This window comes from Chlamydotis macqueenii, chromosome 4, assembly GCF_036417535.1.
Source record: "Chlamydotis macqueenii isolate bChlMac1 chromosome 4, bChlMac1.mat, whole genome shotgun sequence".
Lineage (NCBI taxonomy): Eukaryota > Metazoa > Chordata > Aves > Otidiformes > Otididae > Chlamydotis > Chlamydotis macqueenii.
The window spans coordinates 12,727,273-12,750,751 of NC_141559.1; the positions used below are offsets into that span (position 1 = coordinate 12,727,273).

The 23,479-nt window shown below is 41.1% G+C and overlaps 1 protein-coding gene across 2 annotated transcripts in view; it reads right to left on the bottom strand.

Moving 5' to 3' along the window:
• Nucleotides 1–23,479, bottom strand: part of SLC7A11 (solute carrier family 7 member 11) — a 60,092-nt gene that overhangs the window by 18,174 nt on the left and 18,439 nt on the right. For both annotated transcript variants that reach the window (XM_086746312.1, XM_086746311.1), the window contains 2 exons: nt 22,121–22,220; nt 18,985–19,029 (listed from right to left, as the gene is read on the bottom strand). In XM_086746312.1, coding sequence (XP_086602438.1) covers nt 18,985–19,029; nt 22,121–22,220 — 145 coding nt within the window. The remainder of the gene's footprint in view (nt 1–18,984; nt 19,030–22,120; nt 22,221–23,479) is intronic.

Here is a 23,479-nt window from a genome sequence, read left to right on the forward strand (position 1 = left end):
AAAAAACAACCCAAAAAAAACTAGCTATTAAGCTGTACCCTCACTGACGCCACCACACACTCCATGGATGTTACTGCTGCAGAGAGCTTTAAAGGGCTCCCTTCTCCATTTCAATGCATTGGTTCTGTATCTCTGACATCTGCAGAAACACAGCAGCACGACACCGGGATAACAGAGTGAAGAATCAGACCATGGTCTGCATTTAAAAACCGTCTCGCTTTCTATCACCCAGCAAGAGAAGAAAAAGGCTTCTGCTGTGCCTGATTACTTGCTTTCTCCCCAGTGTTGGACTTCACTGGTTTGGATTAGAGTTGGTTACAGTTCATAAAGAGAGTCTTCTATGACCAGCTGACTTCAAAGGGACAAAATGTATTACAAGTGTGCTGAGAAGGGCAGGAGATTTTATTGTCTTCTCAAATGTTTTCAACACCCTTTCCAGAAGGCTTTCCTAAAAAGTAAGTTAGTATAAATACTCTCTTGGCTAAAACTTGAGACCTAGAAAGGTACCGATGGCACAGGGTAATGCTATTCTCCATGACATCTCCTTCTACACAAACCCTCCCAGCTGAAGTCCCAAGCAGAAGCAGATCTGTCCACAGCCCTTGAGAGACTGAGGATAATTGCTACACTCACAAGGCAATTTTGCTTTATTTTAATAGAGATTTAAGCCCAGCTGAGGTCACATCATGCACTAACTCGGATCGGCAAGCCAGACCTCACCAGAGTGCCATATTCATTTACATCATGGCCCAAGCCCTAACTCGTCAAGCCCATGCCGTTTATGAAACACCTTGCTTTGAAGAGCAGAATGGATTCCTCTGAAACTTGGGCTACCAGCCAGAGAGACCTCTCATGTTCAAGCAGGATCCTGAATCTTCTCGCATGAAGTCGATAGCGTTCCTGGCATTCCCAAAGAAAACTGAGCCAACACAGCAGGTATTAAAGATGACAGCTAAATCCACAAAGGACTTTTGAGGTTACAACACTAAATATTAGTCACACTGCCTCTGCTTTGCCGTGCACATTTCTTGTACAGCAAGCCCGTGAGCACTGTTAGGAACCAGAAAGTGAGTGCAAGAAGCAGTACAAAGAGCTGCTGAAAAAATATGAAATGCAGATAAAATGAGGGCTTTTAGAAATATCTGTTAAAAAAAAAGAAATGGAACACAGACTTGAAATATAAATATAAATCATCCCCTGTGACTTCTCAGTCAACTCTTTGATAAACCATTTCCATATGTCCATCAAGTGCCGGTACTCAACATCTTCACATTACCTCATTTGCAAACTTATTGTACAAAGTTTATAACTGTTTCTAAGAGATATACAAATAATCAGACTTGGCTTTTATTTTGCACTGTAACTTGACTCCACACCCCTCCGAAGGACATAAAGGTCCCAAGGACCTAGGCCAGCTTTTCTTTCCTGTTGTAGTAGTCAAGGCTAGCCACCTGGCATGGAGCTAGGCTCGTCCTGGGAACTCAGACGTGCTTATTATCAGAGAGTCTAGGAGCATTAACTGGAGAACAGTCAGGTGCCTGGAAATATGAGCAGCAGCTGAGCAGGATCCCTAGCAAAGGATCTGCATTTAGCATTTCAGAACTTGAAATGACAGCGAAGATGCTCAAATGAAGATGTTTATTTATCTAGGATGTTGCAATAAAAGTGTGGTTTACATCGGACCTGTAATTAAAATGGTGTTGGCTGCTCTCTTTCACAAAAGCTTGCCTTTTAAAAAGCAGCATGGACTAAATTTAGAGCATTCCAGTGCAAATATATTGTCACTACCGGGTTTGAAGAATGACTTCCATGCTTCTACCTAACATCAGCATTTTGACATCCTTCCCTTATTTCATTCATTGGAAACTTTCATGTATTCTAGAAAGTTTGTGACCTTTTCCACCAGAGACGCAAAACCTCAGATTTGACTTTTATTGCCTAGCTCCCACTCAACCAGGAGATGAAGGGAGCACCTCTGCTCTTTCACAAGCTCCAGCATTTCATTTTCTTCCAAAGCCTATTTGCTGGAAGTGCTTACAGCACTGCCAGTAATGTAGATTACGGTGAGAAGCAATAGTAAATCACAGTGCTTGCTTGGAGGCAAGGAAGCCATAACCACAAACCTGACATGGGGTTGTAAAAACAAAACACCCGCCCCCACCAAGCTCATGTATGGAAATGAAGGGGAGTGGGGCAGAGGTGCAATTCAAAGCACTTCCTCCAAGATACTTTATCTAAGCATGGGATCGGGGGTCTAACTTCCTCTTAACTGCTCCGTACAGACATGTACCTTACTGTGAGAGTTAAAATAAATGTAGAAAGAAGGGTATGATGTAATTGCGTATTAAAAGAAGTTTTATTTATTACAGGAGGTCTCCTAGTAATTTGAAATTACTAATTCCCTGAGCATTTGATTTATGAACAGGGTCTACTTTCCTCAGGCAGAATCACTTTTTGTAGGAAAGACAGAGTCTCCTGAAGTTCCCTACAGACTTAAAAGCAGGCAGAGCTGCCTCCCTGCGCAGCCCCTTTCCCATGAAGCACAAACCCTGCAGTCAGCAGAGCACTGGTAGTAGCTGGGGGAATATTTAGCAGTACAAACAAGGGAACCTGAGGTGGGAAATTAGCAGATTAGGTCTCACGGCTAGGACATCTAAGCCAGCAGCTACCACGTGACAATAATGTCATGGCCAGGGAAAGAGATTACGATGGTTACAAAAGGAATTCCACCAAAAACTGTGCTGCCTGTCACCGCACCCTTCCCATGCTGCCGCAAGTACCTGAGCATTTCCAGGCAGCTGGGCTGGGGTGGAAGCAGAACCCTGCCTTGATCCATATGTAATTCCATTGTCTGTGCTAAGGACATACATTTCTGATAAATGGCACAGCAAATGGCAAGGAGACACTTTGAGTAATGCAAGGGAGCAGGCCAGCGAGGCTGCTATCGTTCCCAAAACAAGCAGCTCGAGTTCAGAGCCTGGAAGCAAGCAGCCTGAATACAAAATACCCTGCTCGGCTCTGGCACAGGGTACGGGAGAGAACACGGCCCCCTCAGCCCCGCAGCTGAACTTTTTAGGAAGCATCACTGGTAGAATATTAATGACTCATTAGGGCAGCCAGGGAAGAGAAATGCTTAGGTGCATAAAGGGACAGAGGGAGGAGCGTGTGTCGCTATGTGCGCGCACATAAAAGGAGTCAGATTTTTCACACTTGTACAATTCCTTGACATTTAATTTTGAGCAGGAGAGTCTCCACAATGCCAGGGATCATAAAGGAGCAATTTGCTGCTGTATGTTACCATCGATATTTCGGCATGAATGAAAATTGCACCATTCGGTGATGAAAAGAGCAGCTTCTTGTAATAAGGAGCACCATGGAAACCAAAATATCATTTACCAAGAAAGGCTCCTCTTCTGAAGGAATTCAAAATGAGAAAACCGGTAACTGGAGGTGCCTTGAAGCATTAGCATTTTAAAAGATATAAAAGGGTTTAAATGAAATTAAAAGGAGACGTAAAGGGGGCTGTCCAGCAGATAAATAGTTTTCTCTGCAGAAAGCAAGGAAAGGAGGCTCTTGCTAAGGACAGCCTGGCAGACTGGCTACAGACACAAGACAGCCCATCTAGCACACTGAAATAACTCTGTAAGAAATTACTAACTTCTGACGCAGAAAAGAAATCCAGAAAACTCCAAGTGTGAGCTGAAATATGCCTTTGTAGTGTGCAATAAATGGAGGCACTTGAATGGAGTTCGAACGGGAATATCAACTTTTTCTATTTTATTACCGTCAGTGTTTTCAGAAGGGAAATATGAGTAAGCTGAAATCCTCTCTTGCTGAAATTTCATAATACTTGAACTACAATCACATGCATAGGAGAAGAGCATATCCCCTTTTTTTAATTAAGAAGCGATGAAGTGATGTCATGAAGAGAAATACACAAAATTTTCAAAAATCACCAGTAAGGCTGGATTTTCCTTTTTCCACGTCCAACCTAAGAAATCTTAAGTGTAACCCTTAGAGAGTTAGTGCTGAAACCCTTCTGCAAATCAGTCTGGATAGTGAGATAGCCAGAATTATTAACCTTTTTCAATGATCTTGCACAGTATGGTCAACGAGACTTCGAGTTTTAAGGCTGACTCATCTTTGCAATTGCAATTGTTCAGTGTACCGTCCGTCAATGATGCACTACTCTCCCATGCTAAAATCTTAAAATGAAAGGGATAATGACAGTTTACACAGAACTTACTGCACCGTCACGTATTCTGACTCAATATTAAAAACCATGAACTGGTGTCATCAAAGCACCCTACATCCTGGCACTCTGTCCAGTACCAGCTTCCCTGACATCTGCACTGGAAAGTAAGTCTAGAGGAAGAAAAAAAAAAAACAAAAAAAAACCCACACCACAGTTCTGTGGAACAGGACCAATTTATGTGTTAGTTTAGCAAAAGTACTTGTGAGGCTTGTTTCTGTAACCAAAACAAGCACAAAGCAGATGGCAGGGTTTGGGCCTCTTTGGGGGAAGTTATTTTCTTAAGAACAGAGAAAATACGTAATTCATTATGCTCCAGGGTAGTTCCTTTAGGACAGCATCCTGACTCTAACAACAGTCAACAACACGTGCAGGCAGCCTACACTTGGGACCTGCTTGTGTCTGGGATAGCCCACAACTAAGAAGACTCTCCTCACAGCCTTCACAAACACCAAGCAAGAATCCTAAAGTGATTCTGCTTATTTTTCGCGTCTATAAAACATTTTGTCCACAGACCCACAAGAAGCTCATCTTCTAATGAAGTTTTGCCCAAAGAAAAGGAATCTCATGTCTTCTATGCTCTTTGTGGATAAATCTTTACCTTTATCTGGTTTTGCTTAGCCAGATTTTTTCTGTTTTTTTTTTTTTGTAATAAACAGATATGAAAATATAGAAGCACCTGTCATTCCTTCACTGTAGGATGAATCTAATTCTTCTTTTCTCTAAAATAACCCCACACAGAAGTTAAACCTCTCGTCAGACTAAAGTGCTCCTATTGTCTATCAACTCTCATGATCTATGGAGGAGGTCTGTCCATTGCTGTTAGATCTTTTCCAATTATGATATCAAAACTGCTCTTCTAAGGGACATTTCATTCCATCAAACTTCAAAAAATTAAATACTGTTATTACATAGTCCATTTTTTTTTTCAATGAACAAAATATAATGATAAGGTGAAGATGCAAATAACAGTACTTGCTCAACAACAAGTGTTACAAGTGAACGAGGATTGACATAATAGACCACAGCAGTGCAACTTGTAAAATGCAGATTATTCACTTCACAGCTCCTCTGGAGCCATTATAATCTTAAATACATCCTCTTAGTTTACAGTTCATGAATACAGCCTGTACTGTAATTTAAATGATTGAAAACCCTCATGAGTTGTTAGTTAACAATATTATTTTTTTAAAATAAAATATCATTGTCACTGTGGTTTTAAAATTCCAACACACTCACAGCCAAATATTGAAATATAAGCTACACTGTAAGCAACCTGCTTTCAGAACATCAGTAAACACATAAGTGCAGACACAAAACAGCCACCATGTAGGGAAGCAGTGTGCAGGGGAACAGGAATTTGAGTACTTGCTGGCTAAGAAGAACCTACAGACTCCTCTGATGGAAGTTCTGCAACCCCACAGAAAGCAATATGCTCATCTACTTGAAAGACGCACAAAGCCAAATTGCCTTGTTTTAATATGACTATTACATGTCTTAAATACAAGTCAGCAATTTCACTACTTATCAAATCTGATCAAATAGGACAACTCCATTGAACGTCTCATCCAAAAATACTGTCAAAGTTGAGTAACTTATTCTGCTAGCTGAACCAAGTGGAATATATTCCTTTTCTTGTGTATGACAATACCATTACTATCGATATTTTTACTATCCTGTTCTAAAGGATAAGTACTCCTGATGACATGGCACGTGTTAATAACTGTGCAGTTACAAAACTCCGGTATGATGCATAAGAATATAATAAAGAACATTACTACCCTTGTAATTTTAGTAGTCCATTCTGTTATTTGTGTTTTATTTTATACCAGTTAAAAATACTATCTCACTTTGTCAGTTAGTTGCGAGCACAAGCCTATAGAAATTATAAATGGTGCTCTGATAAAAGACTTCTGCTAATGGCATGCAAGATGCTGCTACAGCTTCTGGTATAACACCGCGCTCTCCTAAAACTGGCTTAGCACTCTGCATTTTGTCATTTTTGAGGCTTAGCATTAAAGGCAAAAGGAAAGAATAGGGGCACAAAGAGGCTCATCCTCTTCTGCAGCCAGGACAGGATGCACCACGGTACAGACAGAACATCGCAATGAATTAAACTAGCAGTCCCTGCCATATATAACTGCCCATAGGTTGTCTTGCTTTTACAAACACCAGGAAAAATGGCTGTGAAACTCCCCTTTTTTCTCTACACAGGACGTAACTGACACTGACAGTACCTATGAGCAAATACTGCTCTACACCTATGCAATTTTGTAAGAAACTTCTTGCCTTCTGCTGGGGTTTATGGCGAGACTTCAGTGATATTTGAAACTCAGGTTTAAATCTCAGACCAAAACATCAAGGCAAATGGCTCAGAATCATCTCCCCCACAGATAATGCTGTTGGTAAATAAAAGGACCTCAAAGCACCAGTATCAAAGGAAAACAGGTTTCTGTTTTAAAGTGGGAAGGGTGAAACCCAGGAGAGGTTTGCCTACTGTGGAGAGCAGCATCAACACCGAAAGTTGTGTAAACCACACATGCTTTCTTTCATGGAGTATAATGCCCACAGGGCCCAAGGTGACAGATATGGAGGCCGTGGGTGACTGTGCTCTGTGTCCGAGGCTCTGAACCACCTCACGTGGACACTCGGTTGGTCACCTTGTCCAGCTGTCAGCCCAAACCACTGTCTGACAGCAGTTCTCAGTCAGTACAAACCAGCATTTTCAGGCGTTGTGTTAGCCCATAAAGAAGCAGTACATCATAGTCAGATGAAAAACTGCTTCTCAAGCCAGTCATTCTTACATAGGCAAAACATTTGCTGATTTGGCCCAGTATGATTGACAGGAAGGACTCAGTGCTGTGGCTGACGTTGTGAGTGTAAACATACAGCTTTATCTGATCACTACTTGGATAATTTTTTTTTTTTTAATTGCCTTATCTGGTTATAACTGTTCTGGTGAGCTCACTCACTTTTCTCTCTGTCACTGAATGTACGGCTGTCTCACCTCTGTCCCAGTAAATTCATTCAGGCCACCTGCTTATGAACCACTGAAAGAGACTGAAAATGTCTGATGAGAGCCTGGGACCTTCGCTGTGGCCAAGAGAAGAGCTAGCTTACGCCTTGAGAGACCCATGATCTCTCCAGAAAAATACATTATGTTTTACAGCTCTGGACCGTGAGCAGCACATCAGTCTTGCAAGAGATTTTTATTCCTGCAGTGAATATTCTGCTGAGCAGCTCGGGGTGCAAATAAAGGGGGTACTGTCACCCTTCCGGACACGTACTGCTATGTCCCTCAGGGCAAGGAAAACAGATGTTAAAATGGTCTTGCATGTATTTCAGGTGGTGAAATGAAGGAAAATGCAGGGCAGTGGAAACTTCGAAGGTTACATTCTTTTGTTGTTGCATTATGTTAGCCTGCTGGTGAAGCAGATTAGGATTTTGCCAACTACCCCAGGGAGACTGTGAACAAATGTTTGTTTTACTTCCTTAGCAGGGCTGATTCATAGTAACAATGATTCACATAAACAAACAAAAGGAAAAAAAAAAAAAAAAAAAAGGAAAGCAAACACACCTTGCACTCAGCAGGTTATCAGATCAGCAAGCAAACCAAGCCGCACAGGCTCGAAAGGAGCGAGCTGCTCTGAGGCGATGTGACGCCACGCAACGCAGACTGAACAGCCACCACCGCGAGCTGAAGCCAGCACATAGCCTTATCCATCCTTTATGCCTCAGAGCCACCAAAGCTCTGTGGAACTCTGAGCCAGAGGTGCCGCAAGATTCCCCGTGATGGTCAGGCAGCTCCCACAAACCGGTGGGGCGCCCGGCACCCCAGGGAGGCACCTCCACCACTGCAGAAAAGGAGGGAGGGCAGGAAGCTCCAGCTGAGCTCCTTGAACCTTACTTCCTCAAAAGAAGTGCCACAGGCTTGGCAGAGGATGGCAAACCTGGTTGAGGGTTTGCCTCTTAAGCATCCACTTCCGTATAAATGTTTGTCTCTTCCACATACGCTCCAGGCAATAACTTCACTCGTACCCGGTCATGACACTTTGCATCGTCAGCATTAGATTGACAAAGGCAGTCATTTGCAAAAATCAAAATACTGAAATATCATTATTCCCGGCAGAAGAGATTAGCCCAGACCCCCTTTCTCCGCTGTTCTTGGATCAGAAAAATTAAGGCAGCCCACGCACCTGCTTGTCCACTCATCCCACCAGTCAGCCCACAGGAACCTCTCCCCTCCAGCTGACATCTCTCCTTTAGCAGGAGCCTGCTCCAACAACGTATTTTCAGAATTACAAGTAAACTTCAAAAAGTTTTGAGTCTTTCTAGAATTCTGAGAGATTTTGCTCAGTCATTTTAATTTCAGGTTGAGCCTTTTATCTTAAACCACAGTGTCTACGTTAAGAGAAACAGACATATCAAAACGATGACTTCTGAAGTATTGCCTTTGCGCGGACGCTGCCTTCATGGGGAGACCATCACGCCAGCAGCCCTCTCTCTCATCCTGCCGTACCCTCCTCCCTCCTCACAGCGCACACAGGAACAGAACCACCGCTAACTCTGTGTCCTGACATGTGCTAGTGTGACAGCATGGCCTCTGCCGTTGCAATTTATCTTTTCCCCTCTCTTTTCCCTTCCATTCTCCAGCCATGTTTGGCGAATATCTTTGATTTTTCAGGGAACTGACTACCTTCCTGATTTCTGAGCTAACGTCCTTGAAATTATCTTTCTTACATTCTTGAGACATTAAAGGAATTGGAATCAGATCCTACACCAAGATAATTATGAGAAAAAGAACAGTAGTAGCACTCCTAATTTCAGTACACATATCCACAGCTAAAGCCTGGACAGCAATACTGATCTAACCCTGCATCTATAACATTCATTTTTATTTTTCCATTTTTCCATCCACTCTTCCTTAAAAACCCAGGCCAGGCATGGTTGTATAAGTTAACTTTGACTGTATAAAATAATAAATCATACTACAGAAATTTAGGTATGAAATCTGCATTTTCTAGTCCTGCATATTTCCACAGCCATCAGCTTGACTTGGTGAGTAGGAACATTTTATACAAGGACTATAAATGTTAGAACAGGTAATTATACAAGTGACCTTGCCTTTCTTCATTCGATAGTGAATCATTAGTCTCCTCGACTGTAATTTTATGAGACGTTCTTGTTGTCTTAATTAACGATCAAGGTACATCTTTGAAACCTTTACAGATGCCATAGATGACATCAGCCTCTTTTCTAATTTACACATATTGACTGGCACATCAGTTTAAACCCTGTCACAGGTAGTGACACTGCAGTCAATTCCATTTCTAAACAGAACATCACTTTTTTTTTTTTTTACATTAAAGTAGAAAGATAATAAAGTGGAAGTAGGAGATAGAAAGACTGGAAGTCAGATGAGCCAATACAAATGCTAAACTGGTGTTTAGAAAGCAGCTGCCAACAACAAAGATACTGGTGCCTGAAAACCGCACCTGAGGATTGTCTCTTTCTCCCATGGTGTGGGATTGCACCAAAAGACACAGCACTGATATAAGCACAAAAAAACATACTCCTGAACATTACAGGATGTGATAGCATCTGTTAAGCCAGTCCCTAACTAAATGGGTAAGGGAAACATGCAACCTCCGGAAAGCAGTACGCACACAGAGCAGCTACCTCCGATGGTCTGCAGAGGTAAGGAAGAGGAGCAGTGCCCAATGAAATCTGTTTCAGCCTTTTTGTCATCCCTGCTGCTGAAGCCTCTGCTCTCCGTGATCCCTGTTACAGATGACAGGTGAATTCATGTGACAAGCCATCTTTCCAGCCCCTCTCCTGCCTGCATACACCGCTCTGCTGAATTCAAAGCACCGCTCAGGAACAAAGCACATGTGTCAAAGACAAGCCAGGGGATTTGGGTTTGCAGAGCCTCTTTCTGCACACATCTAGATCACTCCAGACTCTGACTACGTGGTACATTATATTTTCCAGCTGTGCCCTCTGTTTCCTCTCTCTCACCACACTAACTGTTGAGGAGGTCCCACTGCACCCGCGAGGCAAGGGACACCCAGGTATGGTAGGAGGAATTTGTGTTAACAGCCTAGAACAGGGAAAATAAGAACTAAAAAACTGAATTCACATCCTCAGTTAATTATGAGATATTATATATGGTAGGTAGTGTGCTGGAATTCTCAAAAATTGCAGGACCAAAGAAGAATTTGCACTATGATAGTAAGGGATAATCCACATTATCAAATCCAAAAATCCGGTTCAATGTAACTGAAGTTAAAAAAAAAACAAAAACGCAACTACTTGGATTTTTAATTTGGGTTACCAATTTCAATTCCATCCTGAAATTTTCCCTGTTTCAATCCAAGTTGCTAGCATGGTTAAAATCACAGTTTCCCTTGTTCACCCCAGCTGGTTGGAAATACTTTGTGGATTCAGTGACTCTCACCAAATCCTGTCCCAGACAGACTCCAAGTATGGCTCACAAGCGAGTTGCAGCCCTTGAAACATTTGCACATTTCACATGCAGCTCGCTTGATTGCATCCATCCTCAGCAGAACCAACAGATTGTCAGGGTTAGGGCATTTACTGCACATCTCACGGGGGCTGGGATGGAGAGGGGGAGAGAGAAGATGGAGCCAGAACTCAGTTGAACCTGCCACAGCATCTGCTGCTCCAGCACGGACTTTTCCTTCAGGATCCTTTTACTTGTGGCTTTAAAATTTCCACTCACTGATGTGCAGGATAGTGCAGCAGCAAAAGCAATATGTCCTGAAATAAGTCTATTGGCTTTTAGTAAAAATAAGTGCAAAGCAACTCAGAATATTTTTATTTCACTCATAAAAGAATTTCCAGCTTGCAGCAAGAGAAAAAGCAGTATCCTTTAAATTAAACAAACAAACAAAAAAATCATTAATGAAAAAAATGTGTTCCTATATTGAGATTTCAGAAATCTCAAGCCATGGGAAAACATGCATCCAAGATGGAAATACTTAGTTTCAGAAATGAATTATCAGTCATTTATTAAAAACTATAATGAATGTGTTGGCGATGTGAGGCATGTAAGTGGTTAACAAGGTTAGTGAGAGATCAAGGTAAAGCAAAGTTCATTTTATCAAGAACAGTTCCATGCTGGTGAGCCAGCTCCCCTATGAGCTAGTAATTGTCTATTTCTCCCTCTCAAACACACAAATGCTACTGAATTACATTCTTAATTAAATGCTTTTGCATACGATTTACAAATAGCAAAACCCATGCGTGGCTTTGTTTAAGTGTATTTTATCTAGTAACTTAATTTGTTTTCTTTATTTGGCAGATTCAGGATTTTACATTAAAGGATTTTACAGTTCTGAAGATGAGATTGTGAATCTATCATTTAATCCCTCGCACGGGGCACCATTAAACTGTGGAAAGTGATGTTGGACGAACCAGTGTTTGGAGATCTCATCTTCTGAGATGCTTAGCAGTTAACTGAGGGAGTTTAGGTAGCCTGTTATGCAGTTAGACACACTAAAATTTAGAAAGAATAAGATTTCTATGGAAGTGACACATAAAAATAGCTGCGGGGAGAATAATTATCAAATCCCCATTCCATGATGGAGAATAAGTATTCAAACAGAAAAATAACCCAAGACACAAACCATACATCAAGGAAAAACCGTAAATACTCACTTCACTGACCTGGCTTTCCCTTTAAGGTAATCTGATGAATTCACATGAGATGAGCAAATGGGCTTTGCAAAATATTTGAAAGATTAGCATTTGTCTCTTTTGATTGTCTTCAGATAAAATATCACAGTCTAATCCTATAACTTCTGCACTGAATATTTGGCACCGTAGCCTGACATGAAAAAAATGAATCGCAGTCAAATACATTTTTCACAAGTGGAATAGAATAACCCAAGAAGGATCTCAGACTCCAGGTACCGAACTTATTCTGCTTACATCCAGGCAGGATAGCTGCATCCAGTGTCAGACTTAAAGGGAAGGAACTGTATTTATGCCCAGCTACTTTGTGAGAAAGGCTTTCCCAAAGTTTATTTAAAGTAAGATTGCACCCCCATGGGGAACACCCCCAGGTGCTAGTTACAGGTACACACACTTCCACTTGATACCATATGAGACTTCACAGGACTGGGACCTACAGAAGCCACACCCAGGGTTTAATAAATCTGCTAGAGCCTTCAGTTCAAGGAGTAGGTGCATAGATTTTTAAATCCAAATTAACGGGGTTTTTTTAGTTCTTTGTAGCGCATGGCTTCCCTTCAATCTTGAAAGGACGTAAATCCTCCAAAAATTAAGCCAGGAGGTGATGCGTCCCACTTCATAAAGAGGAGAGAGAAAAGAAGAGGAGGAGAGGAAGGAGGGAAACAGGAGAAAAGATGAAGTAACCCACCCTCCATTTATCACAGCAAAATTGTGCCTGAGACAGTTCTCCTGAGTCCCAGTTCACTGCTTCAGCTACATCATTGGTTTTTCCTAAAGCAAAAGCAGCAATGAGGTGTGTTTGAAATGATAGACAGCATAGCTTCAGGGAGAAAAACTTCTGACTTTACTCCTTTTCTGGTGCCTAAGATAATCGATATCAATATTAATATTTCTCTTCAGAGTAGATCTTGCCATTAAATTATAAAATAACAAAAATTAAGAGAGAAGCAGAGAGGCAGAAATGGCAAAGGCTCGCATCCTCTCAATTAGCATTAAAAATACTTTTCACTGTTGCAATTACTAGGAATAACTGCTCAGTCTAGACTGGTAGTGAGCTACAGTGCAATTCAAGCTTCTGATTGATTTTGGAATGGTGGTTCGTCCTAATGTGGAGTGCCAAAAATCAGATGGCTACAAACAATTAGGGAGCTGGAAGAGTTTTTGTGCCTTCGCCACCATTCCCCTCCCACCCATCTGCATCTCTATAATGCTTAGAGACCTTGAAAAAAAAACTATAATACCACACTTCTCTCACTCAGTCCCCATAGATGCAAAGTGTGACTTTAAACTTTAATTAAAACAAATGGGCAGTACATATTAGATTAATTCGACATGACACTCACATTATTTAAACCCAATATAAAAACATTTTGATATCCTGATTTTACAAAATGCCTGATGACATCAGACCTTGGTGACTTGCTATACATCTACTGCTTCTCAGGTCCTTAGAAAAGAAGGAATAAATGAAGTGAGAAGAACACTGGAAAAATCTAATAGACAAACTGACTAATCTCAGACCCCAAGGTCATAGCAAAGCAATTCATTTCTCGGCTTTTCAACAGCACAAGACATGATTTATCAATCTGAGATCAGGCTTATAAACACTATACATCTCAATAATATGTTCTTTGCACTGTGTAACTTTTTAAACAATGATAGATTGCCTGGGCTGGACCAAAGTTATTTTACAAACAGAAGCAGAATATTTGCAAATGAAATGGCCCAATAAGGGAAGGGAAAAAGGAAAAAAAAAGAAGAAAGGATTATGCCAAATAGCAGCTGTACTTAACTGCAAAGTAATATAACTTCTTGCTGTAAAATATTTTCAGAATCCATGTCCTTTAAAAATCTCTCCTCTATCAATCTATACAACTGAAATTGAAGACCACTAAAGGAAAAATATTTCCTAAGTTCAACAACACTAACAAAAACTTACACTGCCAAAGAAATGATAGGATTTTGAGTTAAAGGAGGACTGTGAATCAATACCTCTAGTTGCCTACTTGATCGCAGACTTCCTTGAAGTCATTAAGGAATTCAAGTCTTAGTTTCCCTTCCCTTAAAGTGAAATCTATTTTCCTTCTCATCCAACAAGAGCCTAAACTATATAACGTGAAGTGTTTGGGCTCATCATCTGCTCATACTGAGGACACAGAACGTAATTTTTTTTTAAAGCAGGATTCTCCTTGGCCAGCATCTGACACAACCTGGTTGCGATTTGATGAGGCTCTGAAGATGTTACTGTAATGTAAAAACACTCCTGTGTTATTTTCTCATCTGGAGTCCTTCAAAATTCCTGACAAACTAGAGCGCTAATCCTGAACCCTGCCCTGCCTGGGAAGAGAGGATGGAAATGCCATTCAGGTATCAGCTGCTTTTAGGGTCTAGACTGAAAAAGTTTGGTCTGTTTCTTGAAAGTAGAGAGTGGATGCTCAAGAATACAGATGAGCTCAAAGACTGTGTATAAGAAATGAGTTTGAAAGTTCAACATGCTTGATTTCCAGTCCTCTAAATTTACTGCTCCAGGCAGCACGGCTCCTGTCAATTTTCAAGTGACAAATTCTCTCTCAGAGACCCGGCTGTTTCTTCATTCACTTCTGAGGCAGACAATACAATATGACCTCAGTTTGAGTAGGGCTGATCCTTATAATGTAAGAAAATCAAAAAGATCAAAGCTGTATGTGACACAGCTGCATGAGGTTATTTGGGGGAAGCTCCGCTTCAAGGATTATTCAGATATTTCATTTCAAACAGCAATCACTGTTGACCCAGCACACATATGCAAAGTATAATTTTTTAAAAGAAATTTGTTATTACACTTCAACATTGTTCCACATAGTTTTGATAATAAAATTATTTCAGGATCTTTTAAAAAGAATTGTACATTAAAGCAGCTGAACACTGTGACCACAGCTCCTTGTAAAACAAACATCAACTTCGTGTTGCTTCGGGTCCTACTAATGCCATATGAGGGAAGCACTTTAACAAAGAGGGATAAAGAAAAGAGTCCAGGCTTAAAAATGAGACATCAAAAGGGGGTTTAGCAGGAGACAGAAACAGCTGCTTTTACATCTTATGATAAATGGGGTTAAAATAATGTCCTTTCTCTTATACAAAAGAAGGGACTGTGGCATTTCCAAAATAAGTATTCAGCACTACTTTCAAAAATCTGTTCAAAAAGTAATGGCATTCTCTTTCAGATTTTTTTTTCCCCTTTTTCCATTCTCCCTTCTATAATTTAAAGGGTGCTCCCTTCTCTACTTGGCTCATTTCCACTGTCTCTGTGTCAGCTCTATCTGGGATTTCGTATTACCTAGGTATCTCAGGGCCTCAGGCCCATAGTATTTATCCTATTTATAGACCCAAATCTGCAATGTACTGTGCCTAGGCAGACTGTGCCACACAGACTCCCACAGCCTTCAGGAGCCCTTTCTGCCTGTACAAACTGGTGCTGGGCTGGAGCACAAAGGCAGCTTTCAGCTGGGCAAGGTCACAAGCATCCCCTCTTCCCCTGCCTCTCTCCTACATTTCCAGTGGCACTCGCCATACTCCAGCAAGGTTTCCTGGTGCTGCACACTCCACAGCAGAAAAAGCAATCCCTATCTGGAAAAAAATAATGTATAGAAGTAGATATTTCCACCTTTCTGTGCATTTCAGAATATATTCAAGGCCTGACACATCTCAGTCATCCTCTACAATACGACATGATTGGAGGGAGAGGGGGTCCAGGACCCACCACATAAAAAGGGGCTCAAACCCAGGTCTCCACAAACGTAGGCCCTCAGCAGCTCCACTGCAACTCCTCTCTCTGCTGGAGCATTTCTGCATTCCCCCTCCTCTGTGTTATCCTCCCTGCAACTCTTTCAGTACGCTTCACCATGGGTTTGCGGCAGGGTGGCTAACGTGGGGATGGTGCTGATCATTCATCTCAGCACCAGCTGTCAGTTACTCCAAAAGCTGCCACACACTTGGAAATACACAACTGTAACTGATTCTCAGACAAACATTTACCTTGGCACACACAGTGCAGAAGGCATCGCCACGCTCACCTCTGTCCCTGAAAGTAATTTGCATCCCTAATCATGGACAAACATTACACATTGCACACCTGGAGCTGTTACAGACTGAGTGGTTCAATCCTATACTTCCCTCTTCCCTTTTGAAAACAGCTATGTCATACCTCTGCAGCACTATATGTGACCGTTGACATAAGGCATACAACAAAAATGAAAGGAAAGACAGCATTTTAGGTTAAAAAAAGAGATAAAAAAGAAAAGAAGAGAAGGGAGAAAAGAAGAGATGGGAGAGAGAAAAAAAAGGAAGAAAAAAAGAAGAAAGAAAAAAAGTAGTTGAGTTCTAATAAATGCCTACAAGAGCATCATGATTAGTGGTTCACCTAATGCCTGCACTGAGTGTGGTAGGAGCCGAGACAGTTGCCCCTGCGATTAGCCCACACTGTTCCCTCACCCTGTATCTGTGGGAATGCTGGTGAAGCAGGCCCCCGTTTAGCAGGATGACCTTCCAACAGAGCCATTTACAGGTGGCAACTGGATTAAAAAAAATATTCCAGCTGTTTTGGTTAATTGTTTTGGGTTAACGGAGCTCAAACTCTCCATTTAGAGGTAGTGCAGAGCACAGCTGGCAGCAATCCGCTTGCCCTGCCATCACCTGCCACTTTATTTAACAACATTTAAGATCTCAATCTCTTCCACTGTATATTCATACCTTTGTGTGGAGACTGTGATCCCAGGCACCCTGCTGTAAACACTGGGCATCTCCCCTTCTCCTCCTCTCAAAGTGCAACCCCAAGAAGAAGAACGACAAAGGGAAGCTTTAACAGCTTTGTGACAACATTGCACACGAAATGTTGAGCTGTTTTTTCCAGAGCCATCCTGGAATACAGGGAACCAGCCACGCTATGTGGCTTGCCCCCGGTCCTGTATCCCCTCTAGCAGCACAATTCAGTTCAGCAGCTCTCCAAGAGCAACCTGCAGAACAGACCAGCTCTCCCCAGATGGGGCAGAAAAGAGAGTGTCTCCCTCCCTCACATCCCAGCTGCAATGAAGAAAACCCCAAACTCTAACCCACACCGCTTTTCTTAGCTGTGATACAACATGCTTCAGTGAGTGCTTAGTTTTGGTTTGTTTTTTTTTTTAAAAAGGAACTATGCCTTTCTGTCCTACGCAGCAGAGGGCAACATGTTCAAAAATATGCACTCCTCTGACTCAAATCACAAGGAAAAAAAAGTCAACATAAACCAAAATTGCAGTAATGAAAACTACCAATAATTTCAGTTAATCACCATAGAGTTAACCAGACTGCAGAAACGCGTAAGTGTATGAAAAGTCCCAAAGGGTAGGCATGTGCATGTTTAAAAACATCACACAGTATTGACGGCAACCACATGACAATTCACAAATTATATTGCTTTTAGCAAATGCTTTTGATCACATCACCAAGACTCTTGCTCCTAACCCATCTCCCCAGAATATCCTGAAGCAGTATGAATCTTAGACCAGAATCGCTTCACTCCTTTACTTAGTTTCACATTTCTTTTCAAGTCACTCTGCCATACAACAATTTTCCAAAAGTTAAAAAAAAAAAATGTAATCCTTGGTAGTTAAACCCAGATTTGCTACTAGATCATCTATCATCTAGCCTGAGTTCTGGTGCGTCCCAGGCCTGGGAAACCATTAGCCAGCTGCTCTCCTCCGAGCCAAATTTTTACCAAAAAATAAAGCACATGTTTTACTAAAGCACGGCTTCTAAAAAGGTGTTCTGAACTGAGGACTACCAGTGAAAAATCCAGTTGTACATGGGTGTCTGTGCTAACAATTACTCAACTACCTTGTTAAATATTAATGCTCTATTTTCTACATTTTTCTGGTTTCAGCTTCCAGTCATACATTCCTCGGCACACGTATCCCAATCACATTAAAGAGCCCATTAACACCCAAGACCCCTCAAAAGCACTGAAACAACAGAAATCTGCCAGTCTTTCTGCTATACTCATGTTTTATCACCAATTTCTTTATAATTATTTTCAAGCCTCTGAAGAAAACACCAAACAGCACCAAGACTTGGTTCCGACTTTGAAGAAACCAACAAAAAAAACCCTGCGTGGTCCCCAGCAACAGCTGCTTGAGGTTTTGGTTTTTTTTTTTCTTTCTCTCCATGTCTCAGATGTGTAGCTTCATATTTTCTGAGTGTACAGTGCTGGGGGTCTTTTTAAACAGTAAGTTATTTGGTACCAACCAGGTATCTTGTTTTAAAAACCTATGAAAATTATCTCTACCCATTAATTTTTAATCAAGTAAATTGTTAGTTTCCTCAAATAACATAAATTGATTTGACAAGGCATATTTTCTTTCATTTTTAGAAAAGAGTAATATTGTTTCATTACTGGCCACGTGTACCAAAACTTATCTACCAAAATAGATCTGCCAAATCAAACTCTCCCGTAACAGGACGGCTTCTCTTTCCATATTTTACAGACAGGCGCTGTGAGAACATTCGTCTCTGGTTTGAAACAGACTCCCACCAATATCCCCTGTTTGGCTTAATTGGATGGGATGCTGTGCTATGTGTATTCAAGATCCTCTAACTCAGAGACATCTAAAACAAGAACTAAGTATTTGATTAATATTTAAACACAGCAAAACTGCCAAATATTGCAGCAGATAAGTTTCTTGGGCAAGATTTCCCTGACAGGATACCAGTAACTTCCACTGAAAGGAGCCACTGATAGTTACTTGTGTCCTGAGGGGGAGAATCGGAGCCCTGGAGATCTACTTAGTTTTCTGCTTTCTGTGCACATAAAAGCAGAATACATAACAAGGTCACAACAGGCCAAAAATATCAACTCTTCAAGCAGTTGCAATTCAAATAGATACCAGATCTGCTGGAAAGCAAGCAACTTGACCCACACGCAGAATTTCTAAAGATCACTACTTTTATAGCACTTTAAATGTTAAGATCATTTTCAAAAGTCAAGAAAAATATTAGGTACATACTTTTCAGGGTTTTCCACTTCTTCAGTAACAAAATTGAGGTAAAACCTAGAAAGAGTTATAAAATATATTATAAGGGCTTGGTAGATCCTGATTCTGTATTTCTTTCCCAAAGAATTAATAAGATGCTTTTAGTTAAGCACTGCTATTAATTATAGTAGGCTTTGCAGACCCATGTTTGGATTAAGCAGAGTGTGAGATTTAACCTTCTCTCATCCACACACTCAGGAAGGGAATTCTCAGAAAAGACAGCAAAGCAGAAAAAAAGACAAAAGCTATGTAATATCAGTGTGGAATTTAATTAATTTATTTTCCTCGGCATACTGGGCAAATTATGGTTTAGCCTTATCCTACACACAAACACGCACGCACTCTCATGCCTCATATTCCATTGTGGCTGTAGCCTTTTAGAGTTCCAGGTTATATTGGCAAAAATTCCCATCAGGGTACTTAGCAAGGACTTCTTAACAATAAAAAATAAATGAAGCCTCAAAAAAAGCCTCCTAAAACCAGGATTTTGTCACTAGCGTGTCATACATGATCACAAACCCAGGATGCTAATCCTGCATGCTCTCACACGACCTCCAGTACAGGTCGCATTCTGGTTGTATTCCGGCAGCGTGCAAGAGACGGCTACGTATGGGAATTCATAGGAGCAACTCACCAGGCACAGCCCTGCATACAAAGCAACCGTAAGCCTCAAGGTCACTGAACCCTCTGTTCTGCATTTATTAGCACGAAGTCCGTGCGTGGCTGGATCACACAGATGGGCCTGGCTCAGATACTGGCACAAAGTCACATCCTGGCTAATTAAACAGAGTAGTCAATACAGTGCTTATGCTGGCTTTCTACGTTTATACAGGAAGACAAATGATATCTGATCCAACAGTGCCACAGTGAATAAACAAATAGTACCTGATCTGGCAGGAGGAATGGGAACTTTTCTCCATCACAAGTCTTGGACCAGATCTGGGTTAGCAGAATGAGTTAGCACTCACTCACAGTTTTAAAAAAATGTGATTTTGTGACCAAGTATGAAATTGTGTAAAACTAGATTTGCCATCTTACACAACAACCTCAGTACTCGTTTCTAAACTTGTGCTAGTGCACAAAAGAAGAGGTTGGGATAGTTCAGAGGAGAGATGGCTTCTAATGAGTAAGACATGCAGCTGCTTTTTTCTCGTCTTAGTCTTGCTTCTAGACCAGAGTAGTTCGACAGCCCCGCATCAGTCCTTTTATTGATGCAAAGATATGCTTCCTTGCATTCTTTTTTCTACTTTTCTTCTTTCACCCAGCATTTTGTATGCCCAATCGTCTACACTTGTGCTTTGCAGGATGAACCCACACACATAAGAGATGCTACCTTTTGTTTGTTCTTTAAAGCTGTCTTATGAAAAGTTCATACTCTCAGGCTACGCATAAAATTCTGCCTGCGTCCTGGGACGCAGCACCGACACTTGCAACACTCCTTCAGATTCAGCTTATTGGATTGATTTAGCCCCATGAAACTGATAGTGCAAGGGTATTGACACTCCACTTAATCGTCTGCTCCTCTGTGCTCTGAGGCAATCAATTTGAGCTGGTGACAAAGACAAATAGGCAGCTGGGAAGAACCACTAGCCAAATTAGGTCTTTTCCTGCTAATTTCTTTTATAAGTGTCAAATAAGGACCTTGAAATAAAAGTCAGAAGGTGTAAAGGAAAAACAGAGATGATTTTTATTGTAGGGGTTTGGAATGTTGGGTGGAAAACTAAAAGAAATGGGAAAGAATAACAGTATTTTTGATGTAGTATTTTACAGTAAACAAACTCCGCCTCAGTTATGAATAATATTAAAGAACTGTTTAAATTGCCTTCATACAAAAATGTACAGTTAGGTTAATACTTTAAAAGTGAGAAACCATCACATGGATGGATGTGAGAGACAGAGATGACTATATGAGAGAGAGGGAAGGTAAAGACTGCCTGCATAATGAGTTCGAGTTCTTTGAGGCTTCAAAAATGCCAAGCTCTTTTCTTAAATATCTATAACAGATAAAGGCTTTGGACTCTCTTGCATTCCCCCTCGCAACCATTTAATGTAAAAGTTCTGTTCGGTACTTCAGTGTGCATGTTTCTAATGGTTCTGCAACTGGGGAGTTCAGACAGGCAGAGAACTCAAACGCTCGGCCCATTGTCCCTCTGAATTAAATAAATAAAACTCTTATCTCTCAGCCTTCACCTTTTGTGCAAGGTAAAGAACTTGGCTGCCTATGAGGCTATGGAAAGGAAAGGGAAGACCTGCAGACAAAGCTATCTCAAAATAAGCCCACTCTGTGCATTGTAGTCTCTTTTTCTTTTTGCCCCCACGCTGCTACGGCAAAAGCGCGTTGGCCTCGTGCGATGAGGAGCCCTCAGCTAAGGGTGAATAAACCGTAAGGCAGATTCAAAGAGCGGTTGCACCTTTCAAACCAGCGGCTGTGTACTTTGGTGGGGGAGAGGGAAAGAACTTGAAACGAAGTTCTGAGCAGGATACTTGAAGGCAGATTCTCACACCTTTGCTCACAGTCAATAGCACTTTACTTCTATGGAAGTCAGTTGCACTTCTTGTTAAGTGAGGTCCAATTCTCTCAGAGTGAGAGGCATAAGAATCTAGTTTTTTACCTTGTTTTGTGGTCTATACTGATGCTATCATAGTTCACTTCTTATTCTTCAAATAGTGCTTTTACAAAGCAAAGGCTGAGGTCCACACAACTTTGTAACAGCTCGGAGATTTGTTTTTCATTACCGACTTGTTCAACAAAAATTAAAGTTTCCTTATCCTCTTTATCCTTTTATCAAAATGCTTCATGAAAATTTAAGAACTTTTCTTTCTTGCTGTCTTTATTTCTAGTCTTAAGAACAGAAGTAAAAGTCTGATTTTTTTGGTGTTCTGTGTGCGTTTACCTATCGTACCCTAGAGAAGAACAATCTTTCCTTTGTAGAGCTGCTTGCAGAATAACTACCAAGCACATGGAACAGTGGCGAGATCTACCCTTACTACACGATGTACTTTAGCAAAAGATGTAGAACATGCTACTCATTTCTTCATATAAATAAACATCTCTGTTACAACACATTAGTGTTTGCAGGACAAATACTTACAGGTTTCAACAACTTACCAGCCTGAATAGGCATACATTCCTGAATAGAAAGCAAGTGGTAATCCCATAACACTGGCATCATTCCCCGCAAAGGCATTTTTAAAGTGCTGTGTTTCTCCTGCAACATCAACAAAAACAATATTGAAAAAACAAGCTCTTTGGTCACCTACTACTTTAAAACAAATAAATATATGACACCATGGAACATTTAATCACCCAGGAGTTCACTGACTTCAAGTTCTGCCTTTGACCTTAATTTCTGACCCATTCCTTGCAGCTGTAATCTGCCAACAATTGTAAAAGGTTTTGTGGCATCCCTAGTCATGCAATAGCAGAATTTGACCTATCAGTTTTTTTTCAAAGTATTCTGAGCTTGATGACACTAACCACACTGACATCTCCAGCAGTGGCTTACATCATCATGAAAGTGCAGAAAAGGTTCTGTAGCTTTTGCGGCGGAAAATTTCACTTCTTTAACATCTCAATCAGAAGGAACGTTGCTAGTGTTTCACTTACAAACAACATTTTAACAAACCCAATATCTTAAACGTTTCTACCACTGAAAAATTTGTAACTCCCTACCACATTATAGTCACTACTGTACTAATATTGCACTAAGAATTGCATGTCTATAAATGTAAACATGTAAGAGTTGTGTTATGCTCTTATTCATTTGCAAGGTGCTCTGTGGTATGTAGGACCTCCCTACAATATCCCAGATTTCCTGAGAAACAATGATCCTCCACAGAAAAGCAGCAGGAAGAAGCAGAATTCATTCAGACTTAAATTAGCAAAGGGTCAAACCTTCTGCCCTTTACTCAGTTTTTACTGAGCCCTCAGTGAAAATGCCCACTGACGTAGAGGCTTTTTGGGTAAAAGAAGAGCTGTGGCCAGAGGAAGGTTCCAGTGGGGAATCAGGGACACTACCTGAGCTACTCAGGGGTAGCAAACCCCATCCAAACCTGGGTCTGGCCTGCTACAAGGTCTGAGGAAAAATGGAGTGGACAGGAAGAGAGAAAAATTTTGCACATGAAAGGAGGTGAGGGAAGAGGCATTGCAACTGCCAGGAAGGAAGTGAAAAACATGAAAACAGAAATAGTGAATCAGCAGTGTTACACAGGAAAACTTTTATTTTAGAGTCTGTTGCTAACCACAGAGAGCTGCCTCTCCCTGAGCAGCTGAGCTCACCGCAGAACCTAATGCTGTGCTGTTGACTTGGATGTGAGGCTTTGGGAAGCATCATGGAAGACCATCCCTCGGGACAGAGACAACAACTGTGGTAATTTTTATTAGATAAAATCTGCCACCAAGCCATTAAGAAGCGCTCCCCATTCTGACCCTCTGTGCTGAATGGCTCCCTGTGCTTTGTGTAGTTAT